Source organism: Prunus mume, linkage group LG3, assembly GCF_029339155.1.
Source record: "Prunus mume cultivar Tortuosa linkage group LG3, ASM2933915v1, whole genome shotgun sequence".
NCBI lineage: Eukaryota > Viridiplantae > Streptophyta > Magnoliopsida > Rosales > Rosaceae > Prunus > Prunus mume.
In genome coordinates this window covers 9,282,845-9,303,979 of record NC_142700.1, presented here as the reverse complement: position 1 = coordinate 9,303,979, position 21,135 = coordinate 9,282,845, and the positions used below count along the sequence as shown (strand labels likewise).

At 38.3% G+C, this 21,135-nt stretch overlaps 5 protein-coding genes across 5 annotated transcripts; 4 read left to right on the top strand and 1 right to left on the bottom strand.

Annotated features, from left to right (window-relative positions):
• The first annotated feature begins 505 nt into the window (after positions 1 to 505).
• Positions 506 to 943, top strand: LOC148918660 (uncharacterized). Its single transcript, XM_089048674.1, has 2 exons — positions 506 to 699; positions 793 to 943. The coding sequence occupies exons 1-2, from the start codon at positions 506 to 508 to the stop codon at positions 941 to 943; spliced, it is 345 nt and encodes a 114-aa protein (XP_088904800.1).
• Positions 944 to 2,279: 1,336 nt separating this feature from the next.
• On the top strand, positions 2,280 to 3,889 carry LOC103325650 (zinc transporter 1-like). Its single transcript, XM_008227830.3, has 3 exons — positions 2,280 to 2,955; positions 3,041 to 3,190; positions 3,391 to 3,889. The coding sequence occupies exons 1-3, from the start codon at positions 2,335 to 2,337 to the stop codon at positions 3,694 to 3,696; spliced, it is 1,077 nt and encodes a 358-aa protein (XP_008226052.3). The 5' UTR covers positions 2,280 to 2,334; the 3' UTR covers positions 3,697 to 3,889.
• Positions 3,890 to 4,643: 754 nt separating this feature from the next.
• LOC148918659 (uncharacterized) lies at positions 4,644 to 6,311 on the top strand. Its single transcript, XM_089047743.1, has 3 exons — positions 4,644 to 4,700; positions 5,275 to 6,069; positions 6,195 to 6,311. Exons 1-3 carry the CDS (start codon positions 4,688 to 4,690, stop codon positions 6,212 to 6,214), a joined length of 828 nt encoding a protein of 275 aa, XP_088903869.1. The 5' UTR covers positions 4,644 to 4,687; the 3' UTR covers positions 6,215 to 6,311.
• Positions 6,312 to 14,941: 8,630 nt separating this feature from the next.
• Positions 14,942 to 16,637, top strand: RPS9 (ribosomal protein S9). The gene is made up of 2 exons (XM_008227829.3): positions 14,942 to 15,394; positions 16,155 to 16,637. Exons 1-2 carry the CDS (start codon positions 15,059 to 15,061, stop codon positions 16,440 to 16,442), a joined length of 624 nt encoding a protein of 207 aa, XP_008226051.2. The 5' UTR covers positions 14,942 to 15,058; the 3' UTR covers positions 16,443 to 16,637.
• A 288-nt stretch (positions 16,638 to 16,925) lies between these two features.
• Positions 16,926 to 19,759, bottom strand: EMB2217 (Pentatricopeptide repeat (PPR) superfamily protein). The gene has a single exon (XM_008227827.3). The coding sequence runs from the start codon at positions 19,581 to 19,583 to the stop codon at positions 17,052 to 17,054; it is 2,532 nt and encodes an 843-aa protein (XP_008226049.2). The 5' UTR covers positions 19,584 to 19,759; the 3' UTR covers positions 16,926 to 17,051.
• Positions 19,760 to 21,135: the final 1,376 nt, after the last annotated feature.

Sequence of the window (21,135 nt, the reverse complement as noted above, 5' to 3'; positions counted from 1 at the left end):
AAAATTATAGTTATTTAAAATAAGATAAATAAAAAATTCGGATTGATTTGGTTTGTTCGGATTTAACATTGCGGACAATTTTTTTGCCCACCAATCAAGTCAACTGCTAAACTTTTCACAAAATCTCCAACAACAAATTTTTTTTTTTTTTTTTTTGAGAGACCAACAAAAAAATATTATTTTGTGGTGTTCATAAGGCGTAGAATATATAAAATGTGTTTTTTTAGTTTTTTTAATATGAAATGGTCTGCCGAGATGGGCGTGGCAATCCATGCGGCGAGCTTAGCTTCCATCATGGAGGCCCCAGCCCTCTTGACATAGGTGGCTAGCTGACTTTCTTTTTCTTTTCTATGTTTTTTTTTTTTAAATAATTGTTTTTTATTATTTATTCTGTTTAGTTTTAAAGAAACAAAACAATAGAAAGAAAAATCGAAATCAAAAGAAATTTTGTTAAGAGCAGGATGTACTGATGTTTGTATCTGAGTGTAGGCTACTAAGCTCACATATGAAGATTCACCTTATTCGTAATTCTGCTGGTGAGTGGGTGGCAGGTTTTTCAGCTAATTTGGGTTATGGGGAGATTTTGATGGCTGAACTGTGGGAGTTGTATCATGGTCTAAAACTAGCTCAAAGGTTGCAAGTGACAAAGCTTACTGTTGAAACTGATTCTACTATTGTCTTGCACCTTTTGAATGCTAAGTTGGAGCCGAATCACCCCCTCCTTACTTTGCTAAACATGTGCAAAGTCTATTGGAAGAGTTCCTGAGACTGCAACATCTTTTATGTTTTTAGGGAGGTTAATTTTGGTGCTGACTCTCTGGCCAAAATGCGGCATGAGATGGAAATGGGTATTCACTGCTTTATTTTGCCTCCTGGTGGTATTACCGGTGTTCTCCAAGAAGACAGGGATGGCCTTTTAAGGTCTAAATTGATTTATGTTTAGTTGTTGTTTGGGCTTAGCCCTCTTTGTTACCAAAAAAAAAAAAAAAGAATTCACTTCAGCAGTTGCTCTTTTCTCTGCTTTCCTAGTCTCAGCATTGAAAAGTGAAAACCCATTCCTCAGAAAGCTTTTAGTAGTAGTTGCTTATTCTCTCTTGGTTTATTGAATTGAATAGTCATGAAGAAGGCTTCTATTGACATATAGATATCTCAAGCCTATCACTCATTGATTCGTTGCCATGTCAGAAAGTTAAAATACACGATAATTAGTTAGTGATTTGCTCAAAATAACACCACAATGGTATTCTTGGTATAAATAAGTTTTTCTCGTTTCTTACGTCGTCATCAATGAATACAGAGTCATATTAAAATATTGCATATAGCTGCAAGATGTATGCATGTCTAAACCAAAACCCAGTTAATTAATCACTAAAAAGGACATGGAAAGTATACTAAAAGATGAAGACATAATATCGACATTATTGGGTTGACCATCTTAATCCATGCCCCAAATCGATGAAATCTAAGCCAAACTCCCTTGATCAATGTGTTTGGATGACAACATTCTGTCTTCACTTCCTAGGCTTCTGCATGCTTGAATATGATATGAGTCTTTTTCTTAGCTGTCTCAAACACCCAAATTTCATACCCTTTTTTTTTCTTGTGATCCCTTCTCTCAAAATCAATTTTTTATATGATCCTCATATGGATCTCTATGACCTCAATGTTGAATTACTCAAACAGCCTGCCCAATTCCCAAAACTCCACCCAACTTTGGAGAAATAAGACATGGTAAAACTTTAGCTATCTTGAAATGAAATACCAGATCATTAGCAGAAACAGAAAAAATGTAAGACAAAATGGGCTAGTAAGGATGAAATTATCATTCACTATCTGTCAGATATTCACTTAGGTTTGAAATTGGATGATCTGTAATTACATGGGATTACAATTACCTATAATTACATGGAATTACAATATCACAATAAAAAGAAAGTAAATCATAGCAATTGGAGTGGCTGATTTTGTGCAGATTTAGCGCCATTTTGATTACTATCCATTTAAACAGTATCTGGGGGGTGCCTGCAGAATCCTGACAATTTAAAACGTTACCACACAAAAATGAACCATGTCAGATTTTGGAGTTTGGGCTATCCAGCCTATTCTTAGTGCCACATGCACTGCATACAACCTGTCCTTTATAAGTTTTGACTCAAAAGTTATTTTTGCATCTCTTTGTTCTGCTAACAAAGTGTCTCAAATCATCCAGCAGTGCACATTTCTCTCTTTCCACATAAGACTAAGCTGCACTTCTCAAAAGGCCCAAAAGCTCTCTCTCTCTCTATATATATTTTCCCTCCTTTCTTTCCCTCACCCTTTGCCACATCTCAAACCATGTTCACTTTTCAATTAGCTCCCTCTTTCAACATGTTAAAGATAATATCCATCCTAATTTTTCTTTTTCCCACTATGGTATTTGGAGACTGTACATGTGAATCTGAGGACACAGAGCACAACAAAGAAGCTGCACTCAAGTACAAACTAGGTTCCATAGCTTCCATCCTTGTTGCTGGTGCTGTTGGGGTCAGTCTACCATTGCTGGGCAAGAAAATCCCAACTCTAAGACCCGAAAACGACATCTTCTTCATGATCAAGGCCTTCGCAGCCGGCGTGATTCTAGCAACTGGGTTCATTCACATACTACCAGATGCATTTGACAACTTGACCTCACCATGTCTTAAAGAAAATCCATGGGGAAAATTTCCCTTCACTGGTTTTGTTGCCATGCTATCTGCCATTGGAACACTGATGGTTGATTCATTGGCAACCGGGTACTATCAGAGGTCAAACATAAAGTCCAACCAAGTGACAGTTCATGAATTGGAGACGGGTGATCATGTACATGGTCATGCAGCAGATCATGTACATGGCCACACACATGCCACACAGAGTCATGCTCATGGCTCTGAAGAATTGATGTCATCAGAATTAATCAGGCACCGTGTCATTTCGCAAGTAAGGAACTTTACTGAGAAAAGCAAGCATCTCATTACTATTTATTTTGTTCACTGAAATTTTAGCTTGCATGGTCATCTTGTAGGTCTTGGAGCTGGGGATCCTAGTGCACTCAGTTATAATTGGAATATCATTGGGTGCTTCCCCAAGCCCTGAAACAATAAAGCCTCTCATGGTGGCTCTGTCTTTCCATCAATTCTTTGAGGGCGTGGGACTTGGTGGCTGCATCTCCCAGGTTTGACTCTGCAGCCTCTAGTAAGGACCAAGTAGGAAGTCGGTGTTTTAAAAGGAAATTCTCTTGACTTGTTATGTACAGTGCATTCTCTTGATCATAAAAGGATTTCTCTATTTGTCACAATTGCATTCTGATCTATATCTACACTATCATCATGATCTCACTTACAATCATTAAGCTCCTTCTCCACTGCTTTGCAGGCTAAATTCAAGTCTCGGTCTGCAGCGATCATGGCTGCATTTTTCTCACTCACAACCCCAGTGGGGATTGCAATTGGCATTGGCATATCAACCGTTTACAATGAAAGCAGTCCCACTGCTCTAATTGTTGAAGGGACTTTCAATGCTGCTGCAGCTGGGATTTTGATTTACATGGCTCTTGTTGACCTACTGGCAGCTGATTTCATGAACCCTAGACTGCAAAGCAATTTGAAGATTCAATTAGGAGCATATATTTCACTTCTTCTAGGGACTGGTTGTATGTCTGTCATAGCCAAGTGGGCTTGAGGTTCCTATTACATATTAAAGTGTGGTTTGTTAATTAAGGGCGTGTCATAATCCTTGAAGCAGAGTTGTGAGGTGTTTTTAGGGCTTTAATCCTTGCTTGGAATGAAGGTATTCCAAGAATTAAAGTGGAATTTGACTCTATCACGATGTTTCATTGATTAAAGGTAAGATTATCACGTTTATTCTTTGTTTAGTCTCACATAGGCTAAAACTCTAGTATGGGTTATCATCTTTTAGAGTCTTCCCCTTTCTCTATTGTAGGCCTGTAGGCCAATGACACTTCTAGCGTGCTAGGGTCGTCCCAATGCTTCTATATTTGGACTTCGGCCTATCTAGATGTGGCCCACTATGTGGTTGTCACACGTGAGGAGCATGTTAAGGATTGTAAAAATACCATATCAGAAACTTGATAAAATAAAATATACAAGTGTGTGATTGCATTACTAGTTAAGAGTGTTATAAGTGTTGGTGACATTAAGCTGTTCGTCTGCAAAAGTCTAAACATTTGTGACAAAGAGATGTATCATGAATTCAAGCCAAATTGAAGTGGAAATGAGGGATCACTTTAATAACACGGCTACTTTATGTAAGAAGGTTTATTACATTAAACCTACTAAAGTGATCTTCTAATCAACTTAGGATTACAAAGACTTATTGTTTATTAGGAACTCAAAACCTATCTCGATTAGGCAAGCCTCAAACAGTGTTCAATAAGGATAATGAAGGCTTAAGGGTTCCTAGTTCTACAAGGATTGGAATGGATTAATCCTATAGCATGAAGGATATCTCTAAGTGTTTCTTGATGGGCAAGACACTTAGAGAGATGCATATAAATAGAAGGCTCCATCCTAGATCCGAATAACACAACACAGCTAAACAGAAATTCACCCATCAGAGTTATAGCTATAAGGATCGGATTCTCAGGAGAAGAACTTCTATACCTTGCACTGCCAATCTGTTCCAAAGATCATCCAGCTCTTGCGCCAGCACCATGTCAGACTCAGGTTAGTGTTAAACATGTTATGGCTTTAAGGAATTAACATGTGGTATCAGAGCTTAAGTTATATCATGTTATACCTAACAAAACTCGTGCAGGAAAATTGAGAATAAATAACTGACAGTTTCAAGTTATAAAGTATGAACATGATAACAGTATAAAGTATGAACTTTATCATGTTCTTAAAGTTTTCTACAGATCATTGCTTACAGTTCTTGTGCCGTGATTGAGTAAGCCAAAGCGACTCAACCATTGCATGATCACTATATTCAAGGTTTATGATCAGAATTTGCACCATGATGCAAAACATGTCGAAAGGCTTTCTGTCCAAAGATGTCAGCAGTTGATATGTCTTGCATCATGGTGGATCGACATGGAACATGGATAGATATGGATTAGTGAAAGGTTTTCTTCTGTCTAAAGATGTAGAAGATCTTTTGCTCAGGAAATCCACATCTACTCGTTTTCCAGTGTCAATAAGCATGCTTGAATCATTGTCCAAAGATGTGATTAAGTATGTTTGATTAAAGTTCTGGGGAAATTTATATATAAAGTGCTTATCTTGTTTTAAACATGTACAGTCAATCATAACTCGATTCGAACTCTCACTGGCTCAAATTATAAGAAATGGAGAGAAGATGTGGAAATTGCTCTTGGACTTCTGGATTATGAGATGGTTCTTACTGATGAAGCTCTATCAGTACCTGCGATTGATGCATCTGCTGAGACTAAGACTAAATATGCAAAGTGGATTAAGGCCAACAAAATGGCAATTCTGATCATGAGGAGGTCTATTTCAGAAGAGGTCAGAGGCGGTATTATTGAAACTGAGAGTGCTAAGCTATTCATGGAAGCTATTGCAGAAAACTTCCAAGGATCCAAGAAAGCTGAAATTGGTACACTCATGAGCCAGCTGACAGATATGAAATACAATGGAGAAGGCTGCATAAGAACTCATATTCTGAACATGGTTGAGATAGGAAACAAGCTGAAGGCTCTAAAAGTCCATGTGGATGAAACCATGATGGTGCACTTTGCTATTAATTCTCTACCTAGCATTTTTAGACAACTGAAAACTACTTATATTGCTCAGAAGGAGATATGGTCAGTTGCTGATTTGATAGGTATATGTGTGCAGGAAGAACAAAGTATCAGAAAGGACAAAGGAAAAGAACAAGTGTATTTGGTGCAGGATACTAAGTTTAAACCAAAGGAATGGACCAAAAACAAGAACACAGATAAGCAGCAAAGGAAAGATGAGTCTGCAAAGGGCACGGGTCCAGTAGGTTTGAAGTGTTTCTTCTGCAAGAAATTTGGACATTTAAAGAGAGATTGCAGAAGATACAAGCGCTGGTTGGACAAACAAAAGGGAAAAGGTAAGCATGAAAATGTCTCTGTGATTTATGAATCTAATACAGTTGAAGTTTTATCTAATTCATGGTGGTTAGACAGTGGTGCAACAAGTTCATGTGACTAACTCTTTGCAGGATTCAAAACAAAGAGGGTGCCAAACAAGGATGACTTGAAGGTGTTCGTGGGAAATGGAGAAAGAGTTAGAGTAGATTTTGTTGGTTTAGCTAGTCTTGAGTTGGAGTCAGGTTTTATTTTGGAATTAGTTGATGTCATTTATGTTCCTTCTATGACAAGGAATTTGTTATCAGCTAGCAAGCTTGTAAAATTAAACTTACAGTTTGAGTTTGATGAGTCTGGTTTCTCCATTTTCAGAAGTACAAGTTTTATTGGTAATGGATTATTGATCGATGGAATGTTTCGTTTGAACTGCAAATTACCAAATCAAAGTACAGAGATGATAAATGTGTTAAGTTCAAAACAGCCTTGTAATGCAGAATCTTTCACACTATGGCATAAGAGACTTGGACATGTCTCAAAAGAAAGAATGAATCTCCTAAGCAAAGAATCAATTCTCCCACCACTTAATCACCATGAACAAGATAAAACATGCATTGAATGTGCAAAAGGAAAGCTAACAAATCTCAGAAAGAAAGGGGCAATAAGAAGTGAGAAACTACTTGAGATAATACACACAGATATCTGCGGACCTTTTCCAGTTAATACACATGATGGTTTCAGTTATTTTATTACTTTTACAGATGATTTTTCAAGATATGGATATGTGTATCTGATAACAGAAAAATCCAAAGCACTGGAAATGTTTAAAATCTACAAGGCAGAAGTGGAAAACCAGCTGGATTCTAAGATAAAAGTTGTAAGATCAGATAGGGGTGGAGAGTTCTATGGCAAGTTCACAGAAAAAGGAAGAAATCCAGGACCTTTTGCAAACTTCCTACAGCAAGAGGGCATTGTTGCACAATATACAAATCCTGGAACACCGCAGCAGAATGGTGTTTCAGAAAGAAAAAATAGAACCTTAATAGAGATGGTGAGAAGCATGATGTGTTGTGCAAAGCTTCCTACTTTTCTATGGGGAGAAGCTTTAAAAACTGCAAACTACCTTGCCAACAGAATTCCCACCAAAGCTACAAACAACATACCCTACGAAATCTGGTGTAAAAGAAAGCCTAGCTTGGCTCATCTAAGGACCTGGGGAATGCAAGGCAGAGGCAAAGCTATACAATCCTATGCAGAATAAACTTGATTCCAAAACAGTGAGCTGTTTCTTCATAGGATATCCAGATAGGACAAAAGGTTATAGGTTTTATTGTCCTAAAAATAACACTAGATTTGTGGAAACACAGAGAGCAATTTTTATTGAAGAAGAGGAGGAAGGATTAGATGAAACAGATTTTGTTTTTGATGAAGTTTTGGAAACTAAGGAAACTGCAGCTGAAAACCAAACAAGAGAAGTCACTATCTTACCTTTTGATGCCTTGGAAGAAAACCAGCCAGAACTGGCTCCAGATCAGCCAGAATGGCTCCAGATTTACAGCTCAGGAGATCACAGAGACCTAAAAGGCCAGCCTTGTCAAATGACTACTTTGTTTACCTGCAAGAATCAGAGCATGACATCAATACTGAGGAAGACCCTGCAACTTTCAAGCAGGCCATGGAAAGTGACAAAAGTTCACAGTGGTCTGCAGCCATGGAATCTGAACTAGAATCAATGAGCAAAAATGGAGTATGGAAACTAGTTAATTTGCCATTAGGATGCAAACCTATAGGATGCAAGTGGGTTTATAAAACCAAAAGGAATGCACAAGGACAAATAGACAGGTATAAAGCCAGATTAGTGGCAAAAGGTTACACACAAGAAGAGGGAGTTGATTACAATGAAACTTTCTCCCCTGTATCAACTAAAGATTCATTTAGAGTCATAATGGCTTTGGTTGCTCATTTTGATCTGCATCTTCATCAGATGGACGTTAAGACAGCTTTCCTAAATGGAAAACTGATTGAAGAAATATATATGAAACATGGATGGTTTTGGCTCAAAAGGGGAAGAGAATTTAGTGTGCAAGTGCAGAAATCAATATATGGTCTAAAACAGGCATCAAGACAATGGTATCTCAAGTTTGATGAAGTTGTTAAGTCTCAAGGCTTCATTGATAATCCATTGGATGAATGCATCTATATGAAATTCAATGGAAGGAATTTCATCCTCATGCTGCTATATGTGGATGACATTCTGCTAGCAAGTAGCAATCTGTCCATGTTACATGACACTAAAAGGATGTTGTCCGATCACTTTGATATGAGTGATTTGGGAGAGGCAAACTATGTTCTTGGAATAGAAATCAGCAGGGACAGAGAAAGGAAAATGATCGGCTTATGTCAGAAGGCATATATTGAGAAAGTGCTTAGAAGGTTCAACATGGGAAACTGTACAGGATGTGATGTTCCCTTCTCAAAAGGGGATAAATTGAGCAGTGAACAATCTCCTAAGACTGAGCAAGAGAGATTGGAGATGAAGGACAAGCCCTATGCATCACTAGTAGGAAGCTTGATGTATGCACAAGTCTGCACTAGACCAGACTTGGCATTCTGCATAAGTGTTCTTGGCAGATTTCAGTCTAATCCAGGTCAAGCACATTGGATTGCAGGCAAGAAAGTATTAAGATATTTGCAGAGAACTAAAGAGTACAAACTGGTCTATAGAAAGGTTGAAAATTTGCAGCTGGAAGGATATGCAGACGCAGACTTTGCAGGATGCCAAGATACTAAGAAATGCACATCAGGAGTTGTTTTTCTATTTGCAGGTGCTGCAGTGGCATGGAAGAGCATGAAACAGCAGTATGTGTCAACCTCCACTATGCAAGCAGAATTCTTAGCAGTTTATGAAGTTACTTCAATGGCAATGTGGCTTAAAAATTTCATGTCTATGCTAAGAATTGTGGATTCAATACAGAAACCGATTCAGTTATGGAATGACAATACTGCGGCAGTATATTTTGCACAAGGAAATAAGAGATCAAATGGAATGAGGCATTTGCATTTAAAGTTCTTATCTGCGAAGGAAAAGATTCGAGATGGAGAGACTGCTCTAAGTCACATTGGCACAGATTTTATGATTGCAGATCCTTTGAATAAAGGGTTGCCTAATCATGTTTTTCACAGGCATGTGGCAAGCATGGGATTGCAATTCAGTTTTGATGCCTAAAGTCAGTGGGAGTCGTGGGAGCTAGAGTTCTTACAGTTATGTTTTAATTTGATTTTGTTAACTAGTTTTATCTAGACAGTTTTATTTTGCAGATTTAATTGAATTACTTTTATACAATGTTCTGCATTTGCTATTTATGGATGATGAATAGAACAAAGGCCAAACTGTAATCATGTCAACATTATGTTTACAGTTTGAATCTATGAATGAGTCATTAAAGATTGTTCAAACCTTGGTAGTTTTGAAGGGTGGGCAAAGAACTGTTCAGTTTTGTCACACATACAACACCAAAAAAAACAGTTCTTGTTTTTCAATCCAGTTGGAAGCCTTATGTGTTTTGCAGATTCATGTATGTGATTATAAAAGTCTTGGATGTTATATATCCATGTACTTGATAGTCCTTTATGAATTTTTCAAAATGACAGTGGCTTGATAAAAGGAACAAGAGAATTTTGAGTTCCACATGGCCATTAAGTAATGAACAATAAGTCTAAATTGATTATTTGATCAAGTGGGAGAATGTAAGAAGGTTTATTACATTAAACCTACTAAAGTGATCTTCTAATCAACTTAGGATTACAAAGACTTATTGTTTATTAGGAACTCAAAACCTATCTCGATTAGGCAAGCCTCAAACAAAGTGTTCAATAAGGATAATGAAGGCTTAAGGGTTCCTAGTTCTACAAGGATTGGAATGGATTAATCCTATAGCATGAAGGATATCTCTAAGTGTTTCTTGATGGGCAAGACACTTAGAGAGATGCATATAAATAGAAGGCTCCCTCCTAGATCCGAATAACACAACACAGCTAAACAGAAATTCACCCATCAGAGTTATAGCTATAAGGATCGGATTCTCAGGAGAAGAACTTCTATACCTTGCACGCCAACTGTTCCAAAGATCATCCAGCTCTTGCGCCAGCACCATGTCAGACTCAGGTTAGTGTTAAACATGTTATGGCTTTAAGGAATTAACACTTTAGTCATGTGCCACTCATGTGATATGGTAAATGTGACACTGTCGATTCGTTTTATGGCGTAGACAAGTTTTTCTCGTTGGGGCGAGGCATCGTTCAAAAAGCTTTTAGGAGTTGACAATTATGTTAGAGTATCACACTTCCTTAACTATAGGTCCGGTGAATTGAATATTCATGAAGAACGGTTCTATTCATTCATCAATGGATCAAGAGTCGCATTAAATATTCAATAATGCATATAGCTGCAAGATGTGTGCATGTCTCCACCAAAAGGCACATAATTATAATAATACTACAAAGATGAAGACATAATATGTCGACATTATTGGGTTGACAATCTTAATCCAAGCCCCAAATTGATGAAATCTAAGCCAAACTTCCTTGATCAATATGTTTGGATGACTACATTCTGTCTTCATCTTGCAGGCTTCTTACATGGTATGCTTGAATGTGAGTATTTTTTTAGTTGTTTCAAGCATCCACAATGGTAGCGTGTAAAGATGAATGTATGCTAAACTCACATCTATTGTCACTGGAAGTTGCTGCAATGAGAGGATGTAAAGGCTTGTAAATTTACATTGGTCACGGGATGTGTATAAAAAGATGCTAATTTACATTTATTTTTATACTCATTTTGCTGACCTCACAAGCAAGAAATGAGGAGAGAGGAGAGAGAAGAGCAGCTGAAAAGGTGATTCCACTCTCCATTTACGCGCAAGTAGAAGGATACTCTCCAGAAAAAGCAAAGTGACTGGCCACATGGAAGACAAAGTGCAAATTGGCTGAATACAGCCTCCATCGGTCACCAAATAAGTGGTCCAAATTGTTTCTTTTTGAAAATCAATGGCCTAGATTTAATTGCATTTGATTAACAACAACGACAAAATCGAATTTACATCTTCCCTCATTGGAGCAGAAATCACATTTACATCCTCAAATGTATAAAGGGGATTTAAAAGTGACTTTATACCCCCAAATTTACACACCACTATTTTGGATACTCTTAGACACCCAAATTTGAAGAAGAAAAAAAAAATCTTCTTTTTTCTGTCATCCCTTCTCTCATAATTAATTTTTTATAAGCCCATCATGAATATCTATGACATCACTGTTGAGTTGCTGAGACACCCCATTCTCCTAATTGTCCAATTCCAACAACTTCACCAAAACTAGAGAAATACAACATGGTGAAACTTTAGCTATCTTGAAATTTTAATACCAGATGACTAGCAAAAAACAGCAAAAATGTAAGACAAAATGGGTTAGTAAGGATGAAAATACCATCTACTACAGAATCTGAGGGGTGGCTGCAGAGTCCTGACAATTTAAATATCTTCCACACAAAAATGAATCATGTGGGACTGGAGTTTAGGTAATCCAATCTATTCTTGGTGCCACATGCACTGCATACAACCTGTGCTCTGTGAGTTGTGACTAAGAGTAACCACCAGAATTTTCCATCTCTTTGTTTTGCAAACAAAGTGACTCAAATTATCCAGCAGTGCACATTTCTCTCTTTCCACAGAAAAATAAACTCCACCTTTCTCAAATACCCAATTTACATTTTGGTCCATAAACTAAATTATTCATTCAAATGGTCCACCAACTCTTTATTAATCGGCGCTTTGGTCCTACCGTTATATTTTTTGTTAAATTTAGTCATGTGAGCAGCACATGCTACATTTGTAGGGGTAAATAAGACTTTTGACTTATGTATCACTCTTTTTATCACCACTTTATCACCTATATATCACCTATGTATCACCACTTTATCACCTATTTGGGGAACATAGGACGATTATGGACGGTTTTACCCTTACATTTGACAGCAACATTAACATAATGTAATGGTAGGATCGGTGGAGCGATTAATATAGAGTTGATGAACCATTTGAACGAATAATTTAATTAAGGGACCAAAATGTAAATCGGGTATAAGTTTGAGGACCATTTGAGTAATTTACCCTGAAGATAATAGCAATCCTAATTCTTCTATTTCCTACTATGGTATTTGGAGACTGTACATGCGAATATGAGGACACAAAGCACAACAAAGAAGCTGCACTTAAGTACAAACTAGTTTCCATTGCTTCCATTCTTGTTGCTGGTGCTGTTGGGGTCAGTTTGCCATTGCTAGGCAAGAAGATCCCAATTCTAAGGCCCAAAAACGACATCTTCTTCATGATCAAGGCCTTTGCAGCCGGCGTCATTCTTGCAACTGGGTTCATTCACATACTACCAGATGCATTTGACAACTTGACTTCACGATGCCTCAAAAAAAACCCATGGGGAAATTTTCCCTTCATTGGTTTTGTTGCCATGCTATCTGCCATTGGAACACTGATGGTTGATTCATTGGCAACTGGGGGCTATCAGAGGTCAAACATAAAGTCCAAACAAGTGAAGTGACAGTTCATGAATTGGAGACGGGTGATCATGTACATGGTCATGCAGCAGATCATGTACATGGCCACACACATGCCACACAGGGTCATCATGGTCATGGCTCTGAAGAATTGAGGTAATTAGAATTGATCAGGCATCGTGTCATTTCCCAAGTAAGGAACTTTATTGAGAAAAGCAAGCATCTCATTAGTTTTATATTTGTAAACCGCGTATCCTTCTCGTGTAGATAATCTGGACCTTCACCTAGGGGCTTGGGCCTGTTGTAATGTGAGTAATCTCTGATAATAGATCTGCACACTTGGAACACTATTAGAATAAGGGTGGATTGGGTTTGATCCCAGTATAGACCCCTCCGATGGTAAAGTCAAAAACTTACTTGAACTGGAGAGAGATGGATATAAGGTTTTCACAGTGAAAATATTTATTACTTTTGTCTAAAGATTGGTGAGGGGTATTTATAGGAGGGAGGATGTGAGGTCAAGATATTTTCGGAGAAGATCTTTTCCCAACTCTGAGTTACATTTAATGTTCTACTTCAGATCACCATGCTGCCTGACAGGAGTTTAAAGTGAGGTGACAGTCGAACATGGATGGGTGGTACATTAAATGATCCATTTCCATCACCAACCTGTCAATTTGGAGATGAAATGGTAAGGCGACACCTGGTTGAGGATGAGACACGCATTTAACTGACCCTCTTTACCTGTCAAGTCTGTTCACCGCAAGGTCGGTACGCAGGTGGCCTGGTCGGTAGTGTCCATGTCTCTCTTTTGATGGGCTCGGCTCGTAGAGGTGGTAAGAGCTATTAACAATATTGTTTTCTGAAATTTTAGCTTGCATGGTCATCTTGTATGTCTTGGAGCTGGGGATCCTAGTGCACTAAGTTATAATTGGAATATCACTGGGTGCTTCCCAAAGCCCTGAAACAATAAAGCCTCTCCTGGTGGCTTTGTCTTTCCATCAATTCTTTGAAGGCATGGGATGGTGGCTGCATCTCCCAGGTTTGACTCTACATCCTCTAGCAAGGACTAAGTAGGAAGAATAATAAGTATCATGATCTCAACTTACAGTTATAAAGCTCCTTCTCTACTGCCTTGCAAGCTAAATTCAAGTCTCGATCCGCAGCCACTATATGGCGACATTTTTCTCCCTCACTACCCCAGTAGGGATTGCAATTGGTATTGGCATATCAACCGGTTACAATGGCAATTGTCCCACTGCTCTAATTGTTGAATGGATTTTCAATGCTGCTGCAGCTGGGATATTAATTTACATGGCTCTTGTTGACCTACTGGCAGCAGATTTCATGAACCCCAGAATGCAAAGCAGCATGAGGATCCAATCAGGTGCATATATTTCACTTCTTCTAGGGTCTGGCTGTATGTCTCTCTTAGCCAAGTGGGCTTGAATTTTAAGTAGTATATAATTTTGGGCCACACAACAACAATAATTTCTTCTGTTTTTTGTGGTTATAGGATTTTAACACTTGACATAACCAAATCTGCTCAAAATATTATTTATTTTCTTGATGTCATGCTTTGGACCCTCGGTGTCTCAGCCCTTACAACTTACAAAATGAACTTACAAAATGTACATTTTCAATTTAGGCCTTGGGAAGCAAACAAAGTTGTGCATGCTTTAGCCCAGCTTGCTTTGAATTTAGAATCCAGTTTTTATTGGCTGGAAGAGGCAATTTGGCTTGATTCTCCTCTTCAAGACGACATGGATGTCTCTTCTGATTTCTATACAGCCTTTCAATCCAAAAAAGAAAAACTTCATATTTACTTATCAGGAATGGTGAAAGTCATGAATCGGGAAACTTGAATAGAAGAATCAAGGAATTCAAATTGAATCAACTACTCCCTTAATTTATCTTATTCTTAAATTTTAAAAATCCACGAAATTTTTTTATTGAAATCATTCCAAAATAATGAGCTAGTAAATACAAGATAAGCATGTTTTGGAATCATTCATGATAAATAAACATGTTAAACTTCTGAAGCATCGACTTTTTTTATTTCATTACATTACGAAAGTAAACAAGCTAAACTTCTAAAGCATCGACTTTTTTATTTCATTACATTACGAAAGTAAACAATCTAAACATTTAAAGCACCGACTTTTTTACTCCATTAAATTGCAGACGTAACCTACTACATTTAACAATCCTTCGAGGGTATGAAGGCATATATGTGTTGACAATCAGCCTCCCTTGGATTAAACTTTACTTGATAGAGTTGAATTAAGGCTTAATGTCTTTTTTTTGTTTTTTTTATATATTTATTTTGTTTTTTTTCTAATGCACCTTCTTGTTCGTGGTTATCACAAAATCCCTTTATCCTCTCCCACCAGCTCAGAGCTGGCAAAACTAAATCCACATAACAGTGTGAGAAAATTTGGGCAAAAATGGCGGCTCCCATACTAGCTCTCACTTCATCACTCTCTTCTCTCTCATTTTCGTCTCACGTAGCTCAGAACCCTAGCGTCGTCTCATTTCCCAAATCCAGATCAGTGTCGTGTGGAACCCTTACGCGTACCCCTCGCCCGATCATCGCCTCTGCCTCGGTAGCTCCCCCAGAAGCTCTGCAGTCTGCGGACCTCAAAAAATACGTGAAATCGAGGCTTCCCGGTGGCTTTGCAGCTCAGACGATCATCGGCACTGGTCGTCGGAAATGCGCAATCGCTCGCGTTGTGCTCCAGGAGGGCACTGGAAAAATCATAATAAACTATCGGGATGCCAAGGTCTTCTCTCTCTCCCCTTCTCTAAGTGTAGTTAGGGTTTCGAATTGGTTCCATGTTCATCATCCGGATGCATAATTTTTTTAATGCCTGTTTTACAATTGCTGGTACATCTTTACTTGTCTGGGTTTCATTTCATATATGGTGAAAATCAATGATTGATTGAGAATGCACAATGTCATGTCTGGAGCTTTTGAATTTCCCGCAGAACAATAATGTGGTGAAAATCTCAGAGTTCTCAATTGCTTGTGGATTTGGTACTCCCTCTGTTGCATTACCTGGACGATAGAATACCATAGGCCTAGCTTGGTGGGGGTTAGGATTTAATCCAATACCAGGTTTGGTGTTCAAAATAAGCATGGATAGGATAATAGATAAGCCCATTATGTGCATTTTTTAAGGATATCTTATCCTATCAAGAATGGTGGTATACATAATCCTACTACTCCTACCCTTTGAACTTAGGCCAAGACCCGGCGCAAACCCGGGACACTAGTGGCAATGAAGAATAAGAGACATGGTCACTGTATTCTTAAGTTTGATTGTCCTTCCGATCAGTGATAACATCTTTCTTTATTTGGAGGTGCAGCTGTGGGCAATTACCTCTTATGAAGAGCATTAGAAATTGTTTTACTTTATTTAATGATCTTGATGGTGAATGAAACAGTTATTTGAGTTGTTCATGAAAGCATACTATTATTTTTGGCTGTACAAGCAAGCACCAAAGTTACGTATGAAATTTTGTCTATTTTCGTCTGTGCAGGAGTATCTTCAAGGCAACCCACTGTGGCTGCAGTATCTCAAAGTACCGTTGGGTACTTTGGGATACGAAAGTAGCTATGATGTCTTCGTGAAGGCTCACGGCGGTGGGCTTTCTGGTCAGGCTCAGGCTATATCCCTCGGCATTGCTCGAGCACTGCTGAAGGTGAGTGAGGACCACAGAGCACCTCTGAGAAAGGAAGGGCTGCTGACCAGGGACTCCAGAGTGGTTGAAAGGAAGAAGGCGGGTCTCAAGAAAGCTCGCAAAGCTCCTCAGTTTTCCAAACGTTGATCTGCCTGCCTTTTCTTTTGCCTTCTTATGACCTTGTCTAGTCTAGTCATGCAAAGATCGATCTTTTGCATGTTAGACTAATTGGTTTTTGTAGTAAATTACTAACAAGTTGCATTTGGATATGCTGATGTAGATTTGAAGCAAGGAATTTGGATTTGATTACTTAAAAGAAAACAAAGAAGTTGCATTTGGCTATGCCATGTTCGTTTTGGCAATGATTCCAGCTTTCAGTTTTTAGCTATATATTGAAAAAAAACGACTTAAGTTGGTTTTAGTGGAATCACTTGCTCCCCCAAGAAAACAATTCCGCATGAAAGATAACCCAAAATTTTCATGGAGTACTGGGAATTGGAAGCCGGCTACAAACCAAGAATCATGTCATAGATGATACATCAAAATTTGACAACCGATATGAGACTATAATTTTCAAGTATTTCCATTCAAAAAACCAAAGCAAAAACCAGAAGAGTAAGAAAAAGGAACTTGCTGAAAAAATTGAAGATTATATACATGTTCCATTATTTTCAGACAAAGGTCAAAAATCAACAAGTTACACATTTCCATTTCACAAGTGCGTAGCCTGGACCTAATCTCAAATCTCCTTAATGCTTACATCGCTTTCCTTGTCATGAGCATTTTGGGAGGGGCCAGAGATCTCAATTCAGGTGCAGAACTAGGAAAAAGAGTGTTCAGTTTGTGCATGAGGATGTCAGACCTTGATGGAATCTCATTCAGAAGAAACTGTTGAACAATAGGTTTCTTAAACCACTCCATGACAGCGTCTCCCGGAGCCCTCAGCACCACTTTGCTAACCTCAAATGGAGATTCCACCGAGCTCAAAATCTGTGCAACCACAATCTTCAAAGTCGGTCCCGTGACCAATTTAATTCTCCTGGGGACAACACCATAATACAACATTCTTTTTCTGAACCTATGGAGAGTATGCACAACGGCTATTAGTGCAGCTCCAACTGATAAGTTCCTAACGTCCAGGGACCAAGCAATTTGCTGATCAAAAACTATCGCCTTCGGGAAAAGCTTATTCTCGTAGGCAACTTTCCAAACACATCGAGCTCGGTTTATCTGCCCCATAAGAACAAGGTAGTTCAGGAGAACATTAACAAAGTACCTAGCAGGCCCCTCTTCCAACTCATAATCAATACCTTGAAAAAATTCCCTCACAAAAGATAAGACTGGTTGTTTCCTCTGTTCTGGGCCCGTGAAGAGTCCACACATAAAAGCGTGTGCCTTATGTCTTGTGGCACCAAGTATTGACATCAAATGCCTCTCGTTCTCTTCTTCTTGGCATCTGACAAGATGGGCCAGAATGGATGTGTAAAGAATGAGGTCTACTTTTGCAGCAGCATTCACATATGTTTCTAGGAGAGGCTTTGCTGACTCATACAAACCACTCTTCATACATGACTCAAACAACTGTCTGACTATAAAGTTATTTGTTCTAATCCCTGAGGAACCCATGAAACGTAGCCACCGCAAGGCAAGATCAACAGAACCATCCTTTATATACACCATCAAAACATCACTAGCACTCACATCAACAGAATATCCCATGGTCTTCATCTCAAGTAAAATTTTGGCAGCCACATCCACAAGCTTCTTATTAGCCAAGAGCATCAAAAGGGAGGTGTAAGTACTTAGACCTGGTCTTAAACCTGCATTGGTCATTGAGTTATACAGCTTCATAGCAGAATCTACTTGTCCTGAGGCAGCATGCATTTCTAATAGACACGAATATGTAGATGGAGTGGGTAGAAATCCAACCCTCTCCATATCTGTAAAGGTAGCCATTGCAATATCAAGTTTCCCTGACTTTGCATGGGACTCAACAATCATTGTGTATAACCCAAAGTTAGGCCTAAAGCCTGCTTTCTTCATCTCATCCCAAAGCCTAAGGGCAGCATCTAATTTCCCAGCCTTCACATATGACTCAATCATAGAAACATACATGGGAGCAGATGGTCTGAAACCATAACCATGCATTTCCATGTATACCTTCATTGACATGTCCAATCTCCCAGCTTTTCCCATTGAATCAACAAGCGATCCAAAGACATTAAAGCTGGGTTTAAAATTCCTTTCTTTCATTTCTTGGAAGAGCTTAAATGCAGCATCAAGGCGGCCCGATTTTGCCAAGTTTGGTACCATTAACTCATAGGTTGATCCATCCAATGAACAGTTTGCAGCTTGCATGCTCTCATATATCTCAAATGCCTTATAAGGTAAACCCTTATTCAAAAACAGGGTTATAAGCGAATTATATGTTTGGGTATCAACTTTGAAACCTGAATCTTGAATCTTCTTAAAGCAACAAAACGACACCTCCATTTTATCAGCTTTAGCCAAAAACTGAATGACACGGTTATATGCGCTAGATGATAAAACCCCCTTATTACTTGAATCCTGCACCATCTCATCAAATAATGATTGAATTCCATCGAAGTCCTTACTTTGGTTTAGGCCATCAAACAATATCACATAACACTCATCACATGGTAAATACCAAGGCTGCCTCTTAGCCCATCGAAACAACGTCAAAGCCCCATCACCATCTTTAATAACCTTCAAGGCTTGAGTAATGTGAGTCATGTTTGGTACAAACTGGAGTTTGTCCAATTGGGTCTCTAATTCAGGCCCCCATTTCCACCTCTTCACAACCTCAACAATCTTAGCAATCGCAGAGGCATTCAAAAAAGGCTTCTTCAACTCACCCACCATTACATGATCATCGAGCCCTGGCTCAACGGACCGTATACCTTTTCCAGTGTAAATTACACTGCCTGATTCATCCAAATACTCAATTTCCTCAGTCCACTCATCCCTGTTCTTCCCAGAAGAGTATTTTCTAATCAAACCAGGGCCTAAAGAAAATGGGTTTTCAACGAAATTTGAACTCGAAAACCCAGAGCTCCTCACAAAATTGGGTTTTTCTGGTACAGAAAATCTAGGAGAAATTAAATTGAAACCCGTTATAGAGCTCCATAACCTGAAACTTCCTCCACAACTATTGAGTTCATTTGTACAGAGACTCCGTGAATTGAAATCGTGAAATGCAGAGCTGAAGGTAGGGGTTTTGGTGAGTCTACAAAAATTTATAGGGCACAGCTTCCTCTTATAAATCATTGAGTTCTGGTTATACAGAACTATGATTTTGGATCAAATTTAGGGTTTACAGAGCTTGAATGCTTACCCGACTGTTGAAAATATGCCCCTCTTCACAGCAGAGCTTAAACCCTAGCTTTCAAGTACCAGCAGACTGAAGTACCAATGGGCAGGCACCGTTACCGTACTGTGACTCAAAGAGCTGAAAGTCTCGTTTTAATACTCCAGGTCAAACCGTCAACATTTTGGTTTAACTTCCAAAATTTACATTGGTAATTGGTTGGTAATTTGGTAATGTTTATTTTTGTAAGGGTAAATCCTATTTTTTTTACATCGTATACCATATATATGACAATGAGATTAGCAAAATACGTATAAAATGTGTATATGTGTAATAAGGTAAGTTTATGTGATTTTAAGAAAAACGATTTGATGAAAAACATCGTGTATAATTTGATTGTTTTGTTCATATCAACTCTCCGTTGATATAAAAGAGAAGGATCGAACTTGTGTTTGGATGATATAATGATTTATAGAGATTTGTGTTTAAGATGAAGAGTTATAGCTTATGCAATTTGATTATGAGCATGTCTAACAAGTACCATACTTAGGTGCATGGTTCATCCAGTTGTGATTAATGAATCTTCACCATATATATGTCATAATCGAAATTATGCATTTTCTAAATCACAATTTAAAGATGATTTCTTAAATAAAAAATCAATCAAATTGGAGATCGTTTAGTAACCCATATGTATCAAACAAATTGGCGAGTTTCGTAACACTTAAGAACTTCACAATGAACCTAAGTCAAGCTTCAAAATTGAACCAAAAGTCAGCTTAAGTCGATCACAGATAACATAGCACATGACTTTCAGATGCATAAATGAATACTTTTAATCACTTGAACTACAAGGTCGTACCATATTGATTAACTAAGCTTTTGAATCTAATACTAGGTTGATTGGAAGCTACCCCGAATAAAAGAACATGGAGGGGGAGTTTGTTTCTAAAATCTCAAGGCTATAAGACTGCCTTTTGCTGCATGTTACATGTATGTACTCGATCTACAAGTTCACTTTTCCACGCTTAAGGAATATGGCATTGCCTTAATTTCTAGATTTGTCAAGAGCATTAGAGCACTAAGCACCCTTCATTTTGCAGAGATCCAATAGATTATAAGTAATCCTTGGTGGGGACATGGTGTTCAGAATAACCTCTGGGAGCAATTTGTTAAAGGCATTATGTTTCGTATTCAAACCTGCAAATGTACTTTTAACTTGATGTTTCATAATTAGGACAAAGGCATTATATGTTTTGATAATCAAGCCTGCACACATGTACTTTTAACTAAAGATGTAAAAATAATTTGGACAAAGCAAATCCAAGCGGGTATGCAATCAGAACAAAAATGATTGTCACAAGCATTCTTAGAGAACAGAAGAAAAAAAAAAACCAGTTCTTGATTTGAATATCGCATATACACCTTTGTATCTTGGTTTGGTTTTCCCCACTTAGAGAGAGAGGAGAGAGAGGAGAGAGAGAGCTTTGAGTAGAAAGCAAGCAACACAAA